Raw genomic sequence first — 20,564 nt, 5'->3', positions numbered from 1 at the left:
ATTCAGGGACCGGGAGATCGTGTCCCTCTGTCCTCCATGGTTCCGGACTGCGTTGGGATGTGTGCATATCCCTTTGGGAATCCCACCCCACCAAACTACAAAGCATGGCAAGAGATTAATCTGGGCCTCTTTTCTTACCAAAGCCCCAACTCCTTGGAACATCCTCAGGCAAACTCCTTCCTCCTTTTTATATCATGGTAACAGCCCAAAACGCATTGCTTGTATGCACACAGCTGGGGCCTGTTGTTTGTATTGGATGGGATGAGGCCCGTTAAGTATTGTTTCAATTGTGTGGTGTCACACTCAGACATTGTGATGATGTCACCAAAAACGCTAAGTTGCATTCTCACTGAAGACAGGATAAATTCCACCCACACTACAAAATCCTGTCAGGTCAAACCTGACAGAAGAACTTCCTGACAGTAAGAGCTGTTCGACAGTGGAATTTGCTGCCAAGGAGTGTGGTGGAGTCTCCTTCTTTGGAGGTCTTTAAGCAGAGGCTTGACAACCATATGTCAGGAGTGCTCTGATGGTGTTTCCTGCTTGGCAGGGGGTTGGACTCGATGGCCCTTGTGGTCTCTTCCAACTCTATGATTCTATGAAACCTATTCCTCTAGTCACTATAATGTTACAGAAAAATCTGTGCCATGCATTTTCGACAGATGTCACCATGCAACTGTGGATGGAATCTCTCTCCTCTTTTTTTTTAACTGTGACCAAAAAAATTTACATTAATGCTGTGATATATCTGAATGGACTGAAGCTGGATATGCCCCAGAGCCAAAGAAATTCCTCTTCCTATGTTGAATGTTTCCAGGTGACCCACCTTTGAGCATTCATCCTTATTTGTTTGCAGGGAGGTTAGACAAGGTTGGATATTTATTGAGCATAGCTTTTTATTTGATTGCAAGGAAGTTAGAAGGCCTTGCATTTTTTAAAAAAGTCTTCTCCCACACTTTCCAGTGCATTTTCCTGTCTCTTTCCTAATTCCAAAAAGTCCAGTTGTTTTAGGGAGTGGATGTTGTTGAATAGTGGGTAGACATAGCAGACGACCCAGTGACTCTTCCAAGCAGCTCTTTATTTGTAAGTTGGAACAGAACTGAACAGCAAACAGCTCAGCCGGCCTGCTTTTATAGGCAGCCGGCTGTCAACATTGTAGCAACAACAACCCAGGGTTTCCCGCCTAAAATAACTGACGTGGACCTGAGTGAAAACTACATACACAATACTCCTGGTGGCCAGGGTGAGAACTTCAATACATAACAGATGTGTTGTGCAAGGCCTCCCTGAATTTGCCAGTGTGTGATTGAATCCCACCTGAAAATACAGTCTGGAAGTGCCTGATGTGTTTCTGATGTGAGCTTTAAATGGACTATAGGCTCCATGACTATTTCTTTGTGCCTGGAAATATATTGTTGTGCTGGTCAGGATGCCTGATTGTAAAATAAATTTAAATTAAACTAATGAAGCCAGCACCTGTTACTTCAGCTTTATTTCTGTACCACCATTGCTTGCCCCCAAAACTCTCACATCTCTTCCCCCCCACCCCGCCACAAGTTATTGTGTTGTTGGGCCTGAGTTGTGTGACTGTAATGTTACAGTCTGGAAGCCAATGTGGTTTTCTCCAGAGGGTATTGGGACTCCTACGCCTAGCCCTGGTTTGGAGGGACACAAAGACTCTTGTAGCACTGTAAATACTAAGCCTTTATGAACTGCAGACTGCTTCCTTCTGAAGACAAGTTCCCAGTTCCTTATTCAACACACAGCTACATTATTATATCATCTAGATAGCTCAGTTGATTGGTAGGTAAAGGTAAAGGACCCCTGGACAGTTAAGTCCAGTCAAAGGCAACTATGGGGTTGTGGCGCTCATCATGCTTTCAGGTTGAGGGAGCTGGCGTTTGTCCACAGACAGCTTTCCGGGTCATGTGGCCAGCACGACTGAACCACTTCTGGCACAACAGAACACCATGACGGAAACCAGAGCACATGGAAACGCTGTTTACCTTCCCACCACAGCGGTACCTATTTATCTACTTGCAGTGGCGCGCTTTCGAACTGCTAGGTAGGCAGGAGCTGGGACCGAGCAACAGGAGCTCACCCCATTGTGCGGATTTGAACCGCCAACCTTCTGACTGGCAAGCACAAGAGACTCAGTGGTTTAGACCACAGCACCACCCACATCCCTTGGTTGGAGCATGGTGCTGATTCTGCCAAGGTTGAAAGTTTGATCCCTATAAGGGATAGCTGCATATTCCTACATCGCAGAGGGTTGGACTAATGCAGTTCTCAACCTGTGGGTCCCCAGATGTTGTTGGACTACAACTCCCATCATCCCTGAGCTCTGGCCTTGCTAGCTAGGGGTGATGGGAGTTGTAGTTCAACAACATCTGGGGACCCACAGGTTGAGAAAGGCTGGTAGATGATCTTTAGGCTCTCTTCAACTCTATGATTCTGCCCTATGGGCAGCTTGAACAAAGAGCTGAAATTTATATGTGTTGGTATTTTGTGTTTTATAATTGGGTTATAAGGAAAAGAATAGATATGGTAAAATAAAAAGGTGAATTCCCTGGAAGCCTAAATCCAGGTTTGGGGCAAGTACTCTTTGGTGAGGGAGCCCCGGCAGAAATTTAAAATCACAAAACATGAAGCAAAATAAAGCATGGAAATATAGACTGCTAGACCTTTAAAATAGCCTCTTCTAAGTTGCTTCCAAAATTCCCCACTTCCTGTGGGAATGTTCAGGGGTGCAGGACAGGATATATTGTGAGATTATATCCCAATCCAACTTGTGCTAACAAGTTCCCAAAATATCAGCAGAGTTTATAGACATTCCCCTTTAAGTTCGCAACGGTAACGCTTGCACAGGTTCGCTAGAACCTCTATAATAATTACTCTGGTAATTTCCCCTTTGTTCCCTCTTAAAATACAAGACACGACACAGTCTTTATAAAAGTATAAAAGAGTTTACTCACGTTCTGTTCACAATATGATCCCAGAAGGCAGACAGGCTTAAAAAGGTTACATGCATTCGGAATCTATCTTATAGCAAGATAGTCCTTTCCTCCTCTCTTGGCTAAGAGCCAAGAGAGCATCTTTAGATGCTTCTTCTTCGAAAGAAAAATGGCAGAGAGAGAGATAGCTGCCTGCCCTGTGCTTTTATCATTTACCTGCACAGGTGAGGCCACACCCACCTCTGGTCACATGCGGAGGAAGTCCGTCCCCAGGAAGTTTACCTGCTTGCTAGACAGACATCCCTCCCCATGTTCTAACATGTACACTCTAGGAATGTTGTCATTGACTGCTCCTGTGTTTACATCCCACACTTCCCTTAGCATAGAAAGAGACCACGAGTTTGGTAAGTTAAAAATGATTTACTTACAAACAAATCAAAGGTCAGATTCAAGTGCTTTTCCATACAGCAGCAACAAAAGGCAGGCAGCATGACTTAGCTTCAAAATGGTAAATATTTCTAAAACAATTGTATAGAAACACAAGGCTTGCTTAAGCTACACAGTTGAAGCTTGGAATATCCAGTTTAGATATCCTTACTGGTAGGGTTCACATAGTGGAAAAGAAAGAGAACAAATAGTTTGGCAATGCTTCCTTCCGAGATGAGGGGGTGTAACCTAGCTAAGTCTGGCAGGACCATAGCTGTCAAGTGTCCCTTATTTGAAGGGACAGTCCCTTATTCCAGCGCCATGTCCCGCTGCTGTCCCTTATTGATGGATGTCCCTTAAATGTCCCTTAAATTTCAAAGGAAGCAGCTCCTCTCCCTCCCTCCCTGCCGGCCAGGGAGGAGGAAGGCTCCAACTGTGTTGCTTAGCTGTGTTGCTCACCCAATAAAAAGTCTAAGAACAACTGGCGGGTGGAGCTTGCATGCCTTGTGTGTGGCTAGTTAATGCAAGCTGAGGAGGTTTTTGAATGCTGGACACCATTTTGTTGCATGTGCTGCTGCAAACTTTGCAGTGCAAAGCCAGGCCGGGGAGCCATCTTAAGTTGAGGCTGCATAGGCCTTGTGGTGCATGTGATTCAGATTCTATCCAGTTGAACCTCTGGCTACAAAGTTGGTTGGACAGTGTTCTCGAAGCTACCCAGCATGAGTTTGACCAGACTGCAGGAGGACAGGAAGACTGGAGTGCCTGGAACAGGTGAGACTGCAGGTCCCTTATTTTGGCTGCTGGTCCCTTATTTTCAAGGCTGCTGGTCCCTTATTTTCAAATCTGTAAGTTGACAGCTATGGGCAGGACAGCTTACTCTATGGTCTTAACTTCTCATGCATTAATCAGAGTTAAGCCATGGTTTTCCCAGTATAGTTAAAGCCATGGTTTTCTCAGTAGTGATGTATGGAAGTGAGAGCTGGACCATAAAGAAGGCTGATCGCCGAAAAATTGATGCTTTTGAATTATGGTGCTGGAGGAGGCTCTTGAGAGTCCCATGGACTGCAAGAAGATCAAACTTCTCCATTTTGAAGGAAATCAGCCTTGAGTGTTCACTGGAAGGACAGAACCTGAAGCTGAGGCTCCAAGACTTTGGCCACCTCATGAGAAGAGAAGACTCCCTGGAAAAGACACTGATGTTGGGAAAGATTGAGGGCACAAGGAGAAGGGGACGACAGAGGACGAGATGGTTGGACAGTGTTCTCGAAGCTACCAGCATGAGTTTGACCAAACTGCGGGAGGCAGTGGAAGACAGGAGTGCCTGGCGTGCTCTGGTCCATGGGGTCACAAAGAGGTGGACATGACTAGACTAAACAACAACAGCATCAAATCAGAATCTGGGACGGCTTCTCTAAATCAGGGATGACTTTGGAAAACAAGGACACTTGGAGGGTCTGCCATCCCCGTTCCTGTGCCTCAGAGGACCTCATGAGGCTGTGCTTCCTAGAAAGCAGCGGTCAACACCAAAGGGCAACACCAAAGAAGATCAAAGATGAGGGCCAGGAGTCCCAGGGATACACCCCTGTCAATGTAGGGACATCTTTGTTACTGAGACCAGACTTAAAAGATGTGTCCAGTGAAGTCAACCTGCTGGTGCAAGAAATTATGCCTGTGCAACATGTTCTCTCCCCTGTTGCCTCCCCCCCCCCAATTTGCTATGGGGCGTCCCTGGCCCTTGAACTTGCAGATTCCGCTCCAACAGGATGCCTTTGAATCTGCAAGTTCAACGGCCAGGGAGGCCCCATAGCAAATGGGTGGCAGCTGCACCCCCTCCAAATCAAATAAACAAACAAAAATTCTTAACTAACTGACCAGTTGTGTCGCACATAACTCGGTTCTGCCCCGCCCCCCAAACATAAAGCTTGCCCCTCCAATAAATCCTGGCTACGCCCATGTACAGGGATGCGGGTGGCGCTGTGGGTTAAACCACAGAGCCTAGGGCTTGCCGATCAGAAGGTCGACGGTTCGAATCCCCGCAACAGGGTGAGCTCCTGTTGCTTGGTCCCTGCTCCTGCCAACCTAGCAGTTCAAAAGCACATCAAAGTGCAAGTAGATAAATAGGTACCGCTCTGGTGGGAAGGTAAACGGCGTTTCCGTGCGCTGCTCTGGTTTGCCAGAAGTGGCTCAGTCCTGCTGGCCACATGACCCGGAACCTGTACGCCGGCTCCCTCAGCCAATAAAGCGAGATGAGCGCCGCAACCCCAGAGTCGGCCACGACTGGACCTAATGGTCAGGGGTCCCTTTACCTTTACCTTTACGCCCATGTACACAACACTTAAATTTAATTTTGTTGCAAGAATCTTTGGTAAGCCGCTTTGAGAGCCTTTGGGGGATACAAAGGAGGATGCAACTCTCCCTTCCACAAGAAGGCTCTCCTCCCAAGGCACAGTGAGCAAGAGAGAGCTTTCGGGTGCCAGTCCCTAGAATAGAGGCTTCACCTCTCTTTTCCAATGGACTTTTGACTACGCTAGCAATTGGAGTTATTCCTGTGGGAAACTTGAGAAAAATAAGTACACTGACTGTGGGTGATATGATCACCTTAATGCTCTTATTAATATCGTCCATAAAACAGTCACAGTTGGGCTTATTATATACAAAACAATTACAGTGGTACCTCGGATTAAGTACTTAATTCATTCTGGAGGTCCGTTCTTAACCTGAAACTGTTCTTAACCTAAAGCACCACTTTAGCTAATGGGGCCTCCCGCTGCCGCTGCACCTCCGGAGCACGATTTCTGTTCTCATCCTGAGGCAAAGTTCTTAACCCAAGGTATTATTTCTGGGTTAGCGGAGTCTGTAACCTGAAGCGTATGTAACCCGAGGTACCACTGTACTGTACTTCTCTTCCTTGTCAGTGGCTGCAATCTCAGATCAGGATGCAGAGCTTTGCTGCCTCTTGCTGGGCGAATGAGAGCATGGCATTCTGATGGAGGCAAAGGCCTTTCTACACAGAGCTCACTTAGTAACCCTCAAAGGGTCACACCGTCTCAAAATTCATTTTTGGGGTAGGAACCACACAAAGTTTCTAATGACCAGGTGACATGCTGTTTTCCCCTGAGCTAAAATCTGCTTTCCAACTAATGCCAAAAGGCTTTCTAAATTGGTTATATGTGCATTTGCCATATCATGTTTTGGGGTTTATCCAATTCCCCCAATCTCTTCAGTCCTCCTCTGGTTGGTTGTGAGGGATCTTAGAAGGAATGGGGGGGCCTCTCACCACTGTCCCCCAACATCTGCCATGAAGCAGATGTCTAAATTTGCCTAATGAAGGGACATTTTATCATGCTTGGTGGACCTATTTTAAAAAAGTTTTTTTAGCAAAATTGACTGGAAAAATTAGGGGAGTGTCAAACCAGAAGGTTTATAGGGAATGGAAAACATTTAAAGAATATTTAAAATCGTACTGTATGAACAATAAGATACTTGCAGAAATAGAGCGATACTGGTAAGCAAGAATTACCGTATTTTTTGCCGTATTTTTTCTTATTTTATTTTATTGTTTCTATCCATTTGTAGTGTTTTCTGTTTTGTATGTTATGTATTTCATGTACATTTGTCTATGTGAAAATTAATAAAGAAAGAAAGAAAGAAAAAAAGAAAGAAAGCTTTTAAAATGTGATACAAATGCACACATTGATACAGAAAATTTTGAAGGTTAATGTTCAACTGAAACCAGAACTCCTGCTGGGATTAATTAGTCCTGCTGGGAGAAATAGATATACAACTAGAAAAAAAGTATAACAGATTACTGCAATATATGATTACAGTGGCAAGACTATTATATGCACAAAGATGGAAGGACTTGTTATTACCTACTAGGGAAGAATGGTTATTTAAATTAATGGATTTGGCTGTGATGGCAAAGCTGACATGTTTAATTAGAGAAAAATCATTGCTGACATTTATTAATGATTGGAAGCCCCTTATGGACTTCTTAAGTAAAAAGAAAAATGAGGTTGTAGTATTTGGGTTTAAAGTCTGAAAAAAGGTTGGTTTATGGAAAGTAGGAGAGTTTGATGCTATTATGGAGCAAGGGGTTTGCATATATTTATAAAGCTGATAGATGGGGAACTGCAAGTCTTTTCTTTCTCTTTTCTTTTATTCCTTTTTATTTATTTTCTTTCTTTTAGTTCAGGCTTCCTCAACCTCGACCCTCCAGATGTTTTGAGACTACAATTCCCATCTTCCCTGACCACTGGTCCTGCTAGCTAGGGATCATGGGAATTGTAGGCCAAAAACATCTGGAGGGCCGAGGTTGAGGAAGCCTGTTTTAGTTTTTATGTTTAAAAATGTTTGGTATTTGATGTTAACTTTTGTATACTGCTTTTTCTTTGTTGGTTCTTCATGCGTTAATAAAAATAACTTGCAGTGGAGAAGGAAAAAGATCATTCATCCTGATTTGTTTGTTTCCCATTATTTGTGCTTTCCACACTTTTCAGTCCATTTCCCCCTTCTCTTTTCACATTGCAAAAAGTCCATATTTAAAACAGTGGATTTTTCATGCTAATATGGCAGAGTTCTTTAATCCCCATTAACTGCACAAACCTGAAGATCTGGTCACTTGAAGCCCTCCTGCAAAATAGTGATATGTCCTTTACTTCCTTTTAAAAAAAATTATTTTATTTTATTAACATATAAAACACATACATATACATTTACACAATACACGTACACACACACTACCTAATTTTCATAACAGAAAACATACCTACATTACTCTATGCCACAACTGCTGCTCGAATTTTACTAGCTAAAAAGTGGAAAACGCAAGAATTACCAACTGTGGAAGAACAAAAAAATTTTTTTCCTTCCAGTAGCACCTTAAAGACCAACTAAGTTAGTTCTTGGTATGAGCTTTCATGTGCATGCACACTTCTTCAGATACACACGAAAGCTCATACCAAGAACTAACTTAGTTGGTCTTTAAGGTGCTACTGGAAGGGAAAAAAAATTTTTGTTTTGACTATGGCAGACCAACACGGCTACCTATCTGTAACTGCAACTGTGGAAGAGTGGCAGATGAGGATGATGGATTTTTCAGAGCTAGCTGACCTGACCGGAAGAGTCCGTGACCAGAAGGAGGAGGAGTATCAGGAAGAATGGACAAAATTTAATGATTATTTAGTTAAAGTTGTTAAGTTAAACTAATTGGAAATAGCTTGCAGGTATTTGATTGGCTTAGGATTTTATATAAGTTAAGTGATGAATTAGTATGTTTAATTTAGAATTTAAAAGATGTAAGGGTGTTAAATGATTAAGTTTATAAGAACTCTGATTTGGAAAACTCTTAAAAGGATATGCATTGAAGTTCAGCCAAGGGGAAGCGAGGAAGTCACTTAACAATGTTAATAAGTGTAATTTTAATAAGGTTATGATGTTTGTTTGTTTATAATTTTGTGAAAATCAATAAAAATATTTTTGGAAAACTAATAATAATAACCTTGCCGCCGTAGCTGCATACATAAATATTGGTCTGACCCTTCCTGTCCTTTACTTCCACCAAGCATCACAAACCAACGCACGCAACGCGGGTCTGGGAAGCACGAAATTAATTCGTGCTCGTACCCAAGAAAGCGTTTGCAACCCGAGGCCGCTGCTCACGATGCGCCCCCTAGAGGCGAGAAGACGCGCTGCAGCGACGGGGAGGGATGCGCGCAGGGTGCGGGGGGGGGGCTCCTGTCCCACAGCCTTGCGGATTATCCTCTGCTGCGCTCTGCCATTGGCCAGCGTCTCTGTCTGTCTCCCTCTCCCCCGCCCCCCCCCCGCCCTCCGCATCACTTTCTGCCGGGCAGGAGGAGCAGGAGGGTAGCAATTCGCGTTGCCTTGGCAACGGCCCATGGTCCCTCCTCTTGCTAACTGCTGCTATTTCGGGCAGCATCAGCATCCAAGGTTGCTCCTAACCTCCTTGGCTCTGGCTGCTGCTGCTGCTGCTTCTGCTACCGCTGCTTGGCGGGGCCCGCCTGGGAGGTTAGGGGAGCCGAGGCCGGGGGCTGCTGCGAGCCGGAACAGCGCTGGCGGCGGGGGCATCCACAGAGGTAAGGAAAGGGCGCCCCCTCCTCTTCCTCCTCCTCCTCCTCCTCCTCGCTTCTCTTCCCCCAGCATGGCGATGATGGATGGAGGATCAGCCCTTCTAATAGGATTCCCGGGTCTACCCTGCAGGGGTGGGGAGGGGAGGGGTAGCGGGAGTTCGAGGAGAAGATAAGTAGCCGGCCTGTAGTGCAGTGGGTTAAAGTTGGTTGTGGGGCTGTGGGGGGAGGGGGAGAACCAGGTGGCTGCCTGCTGGGAGGGTGACGGATGGAGATGGGCTGGATGGGGGTGGCTGCTGATGGGAGGGAAGGAGGAGAGGGAAGGGATGAGAGCCGGGGGCGGGGAGGCGGGGGCAGGTGAGTGGATGATGTCAAGAGATGGATAGGACCTGACAGCCGGGCCGGGGAGGGGTGCTGGGGACGAGCAGAGAAGGCTGTGACAGGCCAGCGAGGAGACGGGTGACTCGTTGGGTGCTGAGTGGAAGTGACAGGGCACTTTCCGGCAGCGGGTTCAGTGGCAGCAACCCCCCACCCCCACAAAACCACCTGCTTAGTACCTGCTGCAACCCCACCAACCAACAAGGGGGTTAACTAGGCAGACAGCTCTGGGTGGAGAGTGGGGGGTGGGATTAGCCTGGACCTTTACTCCTGGAGCATGGCCTTGATTCAGGTAAGGAGCAGATCCTGACACGGAGTGATGCCGGGATTTCTCACTCCATATCCTATTCTTTAACTGCTGATCCTGGAACAAGGGGAAGAGAGGGGCTGTGATTTTTCAGCAGAACATTCGCTCCCTATTTCCATCCTTCCACCTGACTAAAGGTAAAGGAACCCCTGACCATTATGTCCAGTCGTGGGGTTGCGCGCTCATCTCGCTTTATTGGCCGAGGGAGCCGGTGTACAGCTTCCGGGTCATGTGGCCAGTATGACTGAGCCGCTTCTGGCGAACCAGAGCAGCGCACGGAAACACCGTTTACCTTCCCACCGGAGCGGTACCTATTTATCTACTTGCACTTTGACGTGCTTTTGAACTGCTAGGTTGGCAGGAGCTGGGACCGAGCAACGGGAACTCAACCCATCGCGGGGATTCGAACCGCTGACCTTCTGATCGGCAAGTCCTAGGCTCTGTGGTTTAACCCACAGCGCCACCCGCGTCGTGACTAGTTAGGTGCTAAACCCAATCTCTGTTTTCCACTGCTCAGAGTGTTTCCTTTCCTTGGGTCTCCTGGGATCGGACTGCTTTCTAGAGTGTTCCCCTTATAAATTCTGACAGGAACCCCTTCCTTTTGCAGAGGTCCCAGGACCCAGCAGTAAAACTCTTTCTCCCCTCTCCACTTGCCCCAAAACAATTGCCTGAGTTCTGAAAAGGGACCAGTGATGTTTGCCCTTCGCATGATGATATATGACTCAAGAGGATGAAATCCAAATGCACTGTGGTGGTCTGCAGGAGATGGTCTTTTTCTCTGAGCTCTCACCATACATTTGAAGCGCATTTAAATTGCACACACCCAAAAAACCATGGAACTGTAGTTTTTCAAGGGTACTGGGAATTGTAGCTCTGTGAGAGGTGAACTACGTTTCCCAGGATTCTTGGGAGGTGGTATACATAGGTGATCAGCCAGTAAAATGGCAGGTGGACCACAGCACTGGTGAGAAGGCATGCATGTTGATACAAAATATTATTAGATGTCGTGTTGGAACTGATTGTTGTAGTTGCCACTAAAGAAAGAGATTTGCGATTTTAGAATCACTGTAAAACTGATAACATTCAAGATACTGCAGTATTTGCTGTCAGAACCTCAGAGAAAATCTTAGAAATCAGGTATCAGTGCAAATATTATCCCATGGGTTCTAGAGACAGAAAAGAAGTGAATTTGCATGTTATTGTTGTTTTACATGAATCAGCTATGTGGGGGTTTAATGCCCATTTTGCATCAAGCATACTCTGGCCTCAGGCAGGCTTTCTAGTAACACATAACTCTTGAGCAAGCATTCTGCAGAGTAGTTCATACAGCTCTACTTTATGGGGATTCAAAATGGGCATTTAAATTTCAAATGATCCAGTCTTAGTGGTTCAACAATAGGTTTAATCTTATAAATTTAATAATATTACTTAGCCTATGAATAATTCCCATGCATTCTCAGTAATCCTTACAGCAGCCTTGTCCAGTAAAATAGTGTCGTTATTATTCTCAAACTGCCAGTGGGGTGGTACTTAACTGTGTTTTATGGCAGAGGTGACACCTGAGCAAAATATTTCCGGGATCAGGGCTCTGTCTCATGGCCACACACGAGCTCTCTCAGAAGGTGATCTAACCAAAGATACTATCTACTACTGAGCATGCTCTAGGATGATTCAAAAAGAGATAGTAAGCCATTCAGAAAATATTATTGTCATATTGTATAAAACACAGCATGTTTTGTCTCTCATACTATATGTACTTTTACCATTTTAAATACTCCCCTCCAACTCCCTTCACACACAAAACTTACCCATTGGAATATTGGCTTGTCCCTGACATGCTAGCTTTCAGTGTGCAGGGTTGAGAAATTATTTCAGTGAGAGAGCAGTCCAGTCCTGACAAAAGTTTCCCACTTGACTCTGCTGATTGTACGGCCCCTTTCAGATGTTACTTTAATGTGTAGAGGGGGGGAAATGAGATTGTGTGTACTCAGCTGTGCCATACTTTTCACAGGGCCCTTCCAAATACCTGTTTATTGAGCATTCATCCTGATTTGTTTACAGGGTGATTTGACAACACCTGCTATTTCATGAACAGTCATTCTGGGTTTTTTGTGGGGATGTTAAATGAGGTGGTCTCAAAACCTCTGAAGCAGTAACAATGATAATGCCTCTGCAATTTGCCCCACCCCCAAAACAACTTGGGGAAATATAAGAAAAATGAGATAATAGTGCCTCTGCACTGGCCTTCCCGCACCAACAGCTTTGGAACAATTCCTGCTGTATGACATGCAGCATAAACAAAAAAGGATTTCCACATCTCCTCCTTACCCTTCTATTCAAGGAATGCTCTTCTCTGGTTGCTGCCTGCTCAGTGTTCAAAATTAGCCAGGTGCCAGGCGTATTTCGCACCTGACTATCAGCCATTGGAACCAAGTGAAGATTCCTGGTGCCAGGAGGGCACCTGACATCTCCACCGTCTGGAGATCCTTGGATCTGGACTGTTTTCACACACTAATACCCCATCCTGTCAAATTCTATCCGTTATATTTTATCCGCACAATCGGAATGAATTTCTGGAACCAAAACGCTTTTTCTGTGCAGCCTGTGTAGGAGCAGTCACTGTTAAGAAAAAGGGGTTGTGAAAAGCAGATATATATGTGAACTGTCATTGGATCAAGTAACTTTTCTTCTTTAAGTGCTCAAAGCTTTTAACCAAGCTCAAGATTGTCATCTGAACTACCCAGGTGTTTAACTGATAATCAATCACAGTCAGACCACCATTAGAAAAATAAGACTTCAGAGCCGTCTTGCCCCAAAATGGCAACTAGACATTCTCTTTTGGCAGCTGTAACCTTGGTTTAAGGTAACATTTGGCGCCTACCTTATATATCTGAGTTTCTAACACTGTGTCTGCTGCATGTGGCAGCAAACAAAACAAACGGAGCAGCAATGGGTTTCATTTCTTCCTGCAACCCCACCTTTTCAAAACGTCCATCAGGCGGCTGCCTGCCACATGGCTGTCAGGCAGCAAAATGAGCCAACAGGCAGTTGCCATGCTTGCCCCGACACACACCCCACACATTTTTTAAAAGTAGCTGCTGACCTAGCACTTCATGTGGCTGGCAGAGAGCAAAACAAAACAAGCACGCAGCGAAAGAGTGGCTCCTGCGCTTCACACCCACTTTCCAAAAACTGCTCCAGGGATGGGGCCGCTGCTTGCTCCACAAGGCCAGCAGGCAGCAAAGCAAAGAGGAAGCAAATAGGCTGCAGCACTTCCCCTGCTTTTTTAAAAAGCCCTCACCCATGGACAAGAAAGCTTCTCCCCTTTTCAATAAGCCCTTCCATGTAAATTTTCTTTTTCATGGTTTGATTCATTTTTTCTGAAACGCTTGACAATTGAGTTTATTTTACTGAGCGGAGTAATTTCAGGTTTCGTTTGTAATTGTTTATATTTGCAATATAAGGTAATGTAACAATACCAGTCTGATATGATTTCTTTTTTTTTGTTCTTCGGCTATCTCGATCCCAGTTTTGTTGGTAATAACCTTGTAAATGTTGCAAACAAACAAATAAGCCACACCTTTCACTTCTCTGAAGGTAGAGGGCAGGGCAAAAACCTCCTCATATTCCCTTCGGGTACAGAGGGGATTCGTTCAGGAGAATGTGTGTCACCAGGCTAGGCACAGACCACCTGCTTTATAGGGCAGCCTGTCAGGGGCTTGAGAAGCCCCCTCTTCCCCCTGCTTTTCTGTGGCTGCACAAACAAGAGCAAAACTCAAGGTGGGAGAGTCAAGCACTTGGAGGTCAGGAGAAGGTGTTCCCACAAGCACCCATTTGAAGCTGGACTAGCCAGAACCTCTCTTTCATGGGGCCTTTCAACGCTCTTTGGGCCATGGGGACTCCACGCCACACCATCTTTCCCTAGCCACACCGCTTGGTGACCTTTCTTCACATCCTCCTTGAGTGCTTTTTGTCGAACGACCCTTGCTTGCAACTTCCAAAGGTGGAATTTATACTCATCGCTCTGCCCATTTTTGCCTCTGGCCCTTCACACAACCGACGTGCGGCCCCTCGGAGATTGTACCAAAGGGAAGGTGGCCCTCCAGCTGAAAAAGGTTCCCCGCCCTCTGATGTTATGGCTCTCACTGGGTGGTTTCCAGCTAAGCAGGCCTATTGGGGTCAAGGCGCCTCAATCACATTTATTTCAGTGGGTCTAGTCTGAGTAAAAACTTAGTCAATGCACAAAGCATCCTGGAATCTGAGCTGTATGTCAACATTTGTGTCTCTGCACAGGACAAAGTGAGGCAACCTCTGGGGACCCTACGAAGCTCCCCTGTTGGATGTGGGGGACTGAGCTTGGGTCCCCGAAGTGAGATCCCTGGCTGCGCTGACTGTGGGGCAGTCATGGGGGGTGCTGGCCCCCATGTCCACGACTGGGGTTCAGAGAGGATCGAGCCCTGTGGCATCAGGTCAGTCCAATGCGCTACGCGTCCTCTGCCTGAGAGGGCTGATCAACTGAAGTGGGGAGCGAGGGAATGGAGGAGTCTGCCTTCCTGAGAAATACTCACCTCTCGTTGTTGTCCCCCTTCCAAAAGCTGCAGCACAAGACAAAGCCCCCAGGTGACTTGTGAGGCTCGCATTCCTGCAACAGAGACCACCCCAGCTGCAGGAGGTGAGTGTGGAGGGAGTTTAGGTCTTGTTATAAATAGGACGCCCTACGGTGGGGGTTGCAATTGGCAATTGATTTTAATGGGGTCCCTTTCAGCCCAGTAAGTGCAGAATGGTCAGCAATATTGGCTCTCTAAGACCCCATCTGCATTGCACATTTAAAGCCAACATTATAGCACTTTAAACAGTAATGGCTTCCTCCAAAGTAACCTGGAAACTGCACTTTCTTAAGGGTGCTAGGAGACCATTATTCCCCTCACAGAGATACAATTATCAGAGTGGGGTAAAAGTCAATCCCTCCTTTGTAGGAAACTCTGGAATTTGTTGCTCTCTGAGGGGAATAGGAATCTCCTAAAATTTCTCAACACTCTTAGCAAACTACAACTCGCAGGGTTCTTTGGGGGAAGCCATGATTGTTTGACGTGATATGATGCCAGACCCTCCAAGTGTCCCTATTTTCCAGGGACACCCCTGATTTAGAGAAGCCGTCCCGGTTTCCGATTTGATCCCAGAATATCCCACTTTTCCTTAGGATGTCCCTATTTTCATTGGAGAAATGTTGGAGGTTATGGAGTTTTCCAGCCCCCGAACCATCTGAAGGCAATCCTGTATAGGGAAGGATTTTTAAAATGTTTGATGTTTTATTATATTTTTATATATGTTGGAAGCTGCCCAGAGTATCTGGGGCAACCCAGTCAGATGTGTGGGGTATAAATAGTAAAAATTTCACAATGGAATGGGATGTCCCTGTTTTCATCGGAGAAATGTTGGCGGGTATGTGATACTGCTTTGAATGTGATAGTGCAGATGGGGCCTAATTCCCACTCAAACCAAGATGGAGGCAAAGGACTCTATTCCCTCCACCTTGCAGGCTTTGGTAGAGCTCTTCCTTTAGAACCCGGGTCTGCAAAGTAGGACCTGTGTGTGAGAAACAAAATGCTTTCTTGGGACTTGCTCCTCCTAATATATTTTAAATCGAGGAGTGAGCTTTGTTTTGTTTTTGATCCTTTTGTTTTTTGGGGGGGTTATCGCTTGTTTTTCCCCTCTGCATGTTTTATTTGTTTTGAGGGGGTGTGTGGTTGCGGTTTTTTGTGGGGGGGGGGAGTCTAAGCATTGCCAGTTTTTCTTCTGTGAAATGGGTATGTCTGAGGTGCCCACAACCATTTCTTGGATTTCGGGTCCCTGGCCCCCCAAAGGCTGAGTGAGGACCTCTGCTTGAGGGCCTTCTCTTTACCATTTCCTTGTATCTTGGCTTGCATGTGATGATGAGCAGCTGAGGTGATTTAAGGAAGAGAACTGCCAAAGCCACTTCTGCTGCCCAAGCTGAAAGGAAGGACTTAGAATCCCTCACCTGCCTCTCAGCTTGGGAGAACATCAGGGCCTACTCTGGGAACCAGAAGTAAAGTGGATTGCAGGGGGTGGAGATTTGTCCCCTGTGTTTCCTGTTGCTGATCCCTGAGTTAGAGTTTGTGTGAATGCCACCATCAAGTCATGCTAGCAGGAGAACCTACTCTCCTCCAGTTGAAGCATGCTTGTAAATAACAGGTTGCCTGTGGCGAACAAGAATTCCCTGAAGCCTTTAGAAAAGACCGTGCACACACTTTTAAAGCACATCCATGACAGGTTCTTTTTCTTCAATAATTCTGGGCCCTCTAGTTTAACCTCACAGGAGTTACAGTTCCCAGCGACCTTTAACAAGCTATTCCCAGAATTCTTTGAGGGAAAGAATGTGCTTCAAATGTCCACCAAGCCTTTGGACATCAGATAGGACAGGCAGGCTAGGGAGACATTTTGTGGACTTGTGCACAGGGCCGTGCCGGGGCTGAACTTTGCTGTATGTTCCAAAACGTAGCGCCGCCGTTCCTGCCCAGCTTCGCCAAACGAAGCACTGTAGGGCTTTCTAAGAACATGTGCCCATTGCACATGCTACAACGTGACCTCCTTGTCAGAGCTGTGGCGGTTTCTCCTGCCTTTGCAAAGTTTGTACACCCCAAATGTAACGGCCAGAATGGCAGCCTCTCTCCTGAAACAGGCAAAAAGAGAGAGAAGCCTGAAACATTGAAAGTTTCGTCTTGTGGAATAAAACCCATGCTTTTTGACTTAAAAAATATTTTCCTGGCAGTAGAGTCAAGACCAGGCATAGGCAAACTCAGCCCTCCAGATGTTTTGAGACTACAATTCCCATCATCCCTGACCACTGGTCCTGTTAGCTAGGGATGATGGGAGTTGTAGTCCCAAAACATCTGGAGGGCCGAGTTTGCCTATGCCTGGTCAAGACGGTCTGTTTTAATGAAAGAGAACTGTCTGGGAACCATTCTGTAGAAGCATAGGTGCCAACTCCCTGGGGCCCCAAAGTGCCAAAGCACCCACAAAATTCCCCATGAAGGGACCAGGCACCCCCAAATTTCAGTCCCAAGGCCATGCACACTGCATGGCACCCACAGCCCTGGGCACCCATGGTGGCAGGGCCAAGCTGGCACTCCTGTGTAGAAGAATCATATCTGTTTATTACAACACAGCACAACTACCGTATTTTTCGCTCTATAAGACGCACCAGACCACAAGTTTTTGGAGGAGGAAAACAAGAAAAAAAATATTCTGAATCTCAGAAGCCAGAACAGCAAGTGGGATTGCTGCGCAGTGAAAGCAGCAATCCCTCTTGCTGTTCTGGCTTCTGTGATAGCTGCACAGCCTGCATTCGCCCCATAAGACGCACAGACATTTCCCCTTACTTTTTAGGAGGGAAAAAGTGAGTCTTACAGAGCAAAAAATACGGTACATTCCACATTATTTAGGATTACCTGGAACAGTTCCTTCGCAGCCACAAATATGGCAATGTGTTGCAATCCCAAACCAGTGCCCTCAAGCCTACCCCCAGGGGAAAATCACAACACCTCATCTTCAACTGTGGTCATGTCTGATGTTCCTGAGGAAGGATTAAAAATGTCCAAGGTCTTTGTGGCAAGGGGAGAACTTCTCTGAATCCAAAGGGCCCCAATGAGATATTGGAATAGGAAATCATGATATACCTGTTACCAATGTATCCAATTCTGTTTTGCAGTCAATGGGTATCTTGGCTCCTGCAACTGCTCCAAGCAGACGATTCCAGAATATTAGTCCTTCTAAATGTATGAATGGCTAGTTTATAACGAGTTTATGGCCTTGCATTCCATAGCAATGCCTCATCTTGCCTAGAGCTGAAATGGGTATTTGAAATTCACTGAAATTTCCAATTTCACCATTTTTACATGTGCATTTGGAATGTGCCTCTGAATTAGAACTGTTTAGATTTGCTGGCATCTCTTGGTGCTTTTGGCAGGCATTTCTTTGTTTATTTACACATATATACTTCGTTAAAACCAGCTCCACTAGATTATTAAAGCCGCTCATGACATACATCCATAATATAGCATAAAGAAATACGAAACCACATCAGCTGTCAGCTGTCAAATACTAAACACCACAGCATGCCATCTATCAAATGTTATTAAATACTAAATACCATTACATGTCACTTACCAAATACAATCAGATACTAAATACTATTGCTTGCCAACCATCAAATACTAAATCCCATTGCTTATTAGCTGTTAAATATTATTGACTACTAAAAAAAATTTTAAAATGTTGCATGCCGGTTATTAAATGAAGTACTAAATACCATTACATGTCACCTAGTTCCAAATAATACCAAGCAGCGTCAAATATCATAGGACGTCAAATGCAGATATCAAATATCGGGTGACTTGTTTGGCAAATGAATATTTGACTAGATTTCTGCAGAATCTGGAAGAGATTTTGTACGGCGGAAAATTTGTTTCAGCCCTAATCTTGGCTCTGAAAGGTACTGTCTTGCTGCCTCTCTTTTATTTTCCTTCCACCTTTTCAGTGAATGTCGTAGTAGTGGTGGACGGGAACTGCATCCTGCAATATACCCATCGCCAGTCACCCTGCTCCTGCCTTTCTGATGGGGAGCCTCTCCTGTCCCGACGCCCTCCGCCAACGTACGGGGCTGTGCCCCCCAGCCCCACTGTCCCCAGGGGTCCGGCCTGCGGCCAAGAAGCTGGCCCGCCCCCAACCCGCAGGACCCGTGGACTCAGCGTCCGCTGTTGCACCAAAGCCTGCCTGGGCGACGAAGAGGAACATGCCGAGCGGCACCTCCACCGGGGGCCACCCAGCAGCCGCCTCACCCCAGTGCCCTTGCCCTGCAGCCCCTCTGGCCCGTGGTTTGGAGTGGGGTCTCTCAGTGGGGGCAGGCCGGGGGCTCGGGTCGTGAAGATCTGGGACCGACAGCGATGCCCCTTGCTGGAGGAAGGGGATGTCATTGCAAAGGTGAACGGGGCTGACGTGCGGGACCTCAGCCCGGGAGAAGTGGAGAGTGTCTTGCAGGAGCATACGCGGACAGGAGATGTGATCCTTCTGGTGGAAAGGAAAGGTGAGCAGGGCCACCACGAGGTTTTTCCACAGCCCTGGGCAGATTCAAGTTTCCCACCATCCTCCCTCATCTTATCCACCTGCTGGGCATCTTGCTTCGCAACATTAGAGCATGAATGGCCAAGGGTTCGCCAGGATTATCTTGGTTTGCCAATTCCAATGGCTCCTGTAACAATGCTGTGCTTGTAACCCGTTGGAAATTGATAAAAAAATCAGACTATCTCACCAAAGTGGTGCATGCTCTAGTTATCTCTCGCTTGGACTACTGCAATGCGCTGTCTGTGGGGCTACCTTTGAAGGTGACCCGGAAACTACAACTAATCCAGAATGCGGCAGCTAGACTGGTGACTGGGAGCGGCTGCTAAGACCACATAACACCGGTCTTGAAAGACCTAAACTGGCTCCCAGTACGTTTCCGAGCACAATTCAAAGTGTTGGTGCTGACCTTGAAAGCCCTAAACAGCCTCAATCCAGTATACCTGAAGGAGCATCTCCACCTCCATTGTTCTGTCCGGACCCTGAGGTCCAGTGCTGAGGGTCTTCTGGCGGTTCCCTTGCTGCGAGAAGCCAAGTTACAGGGAACCAGGCAGAGGGCCTTCTCGGTAGTGGCACCCGCCCTGTGGAACGCCCTCCCACCAGATGTCAAAGAGAAAAATAACTGCCAAATTTTTAGAAGACATCTGAAGGCAGCCCTGTTTAGGGAAGCTTTTAATGTTTAATAGGTTATTGTTTTTTAGTGTTTTGTTGGCAGCCGCCCAGAGATGGGCGGGGTATAAATAATAAAATATTATTATTATTATTATTATTATTATTATTATTATTTTAAAAAACAACTCGCAGGACAACGGAAAGGGATTAGAAGAAAGGCACTCATCTATGAATGTCTGCCCTGCCCTCTGCTGCTGGTTGAGGTACTCAGGCATGTCCTCAAAAATGCAGCAGACGCCCCCCCAGGTGTCTTTGTGCCCCTCCGCCAGGAAGAGAGGCTGTGGCTCTTCCTCCAAGAGTTTTGCCTCGCTGAGATAGGCGCTGCTCCTTCAGCAAGAGAGGCAGGTTCCGAGTTTGCCGCGGCAGCCAGGCAGGTTCCGAGTTGGCCGCGGCAGCCAGGGAGCAGCATTTCAGGTCATTGAATGCCGTGTGACAGCAGGATAGAATTCAAAGCCCCTGTCACAGAAGAGGCAGTAGATAGTCCTCAAATAAATGATTAAAATAAACAAATAGTTGTATTAATTTAAAAAAAAAATCACGGAAATGTCTGCAAGCATGAGATAATGATGCAGGTGTTGTCAAGTGACTTCAGTGCTAGCCATG

The 20,564-nt window shown here is 46.2% G+C and overlaps 1 protein-coding gene across 3 annotated transcripts in view; it reads left to right on the top strand.

Moving 5' to 3' along the window:
- The first annotated feature begins 9,235 nt into the window (after positions 1-9,235).
- Positions 9,236-20,564, top strand: part of MAGIX (MAGI family member, X-linked) — a 32,510-nt gene continuing 21,181 nt past the window's right edge. The window contains exons 1-4 of one of the 3 annotated variants that reach the window (XM_083593354.1): positions 9,236-9,475; positions 14,445-14,620; positions 14,747-14,823; positions 18,709-19,254. In XM_083593354.1, the coding sequence (XP_083449480.1) occupies positions 14,556-14,620; positions 14,747-14,823; positions 18,709-19,254 (688 nt within the window). In that variant the 5' untranslated portion in view covers positions 9,236-9,475; positions 14,445-14,555. Of the gene's footprint in view, positions 9,476-10,198; positions 10,289-14,444; positions 14,621-14,746; positions 14,824-18,708; positions 19,255-20,564 lie in introns of those variants that run through there. The other 2 variants (XM_083593353.1, XM_083593355.1) reach the window with 2 other exon arrangements.

The sequence above is a fragment of the Podarcis filfolensis genome (genome assembly GCF_964270895.1).
Source record: "Podarcis filfolensis genome assembly, chromosome: 17".
NCBI lineage: Eukaryota > Metazoa > Chordata > Lepidosauria > Squamata > Lacertidae > Podarcis > Podarcis filfolensis.
Note: the sequence above shows the minus strand (reverse complement) of the source record. Positions and strands in the feature narration are given on the sequence as shown.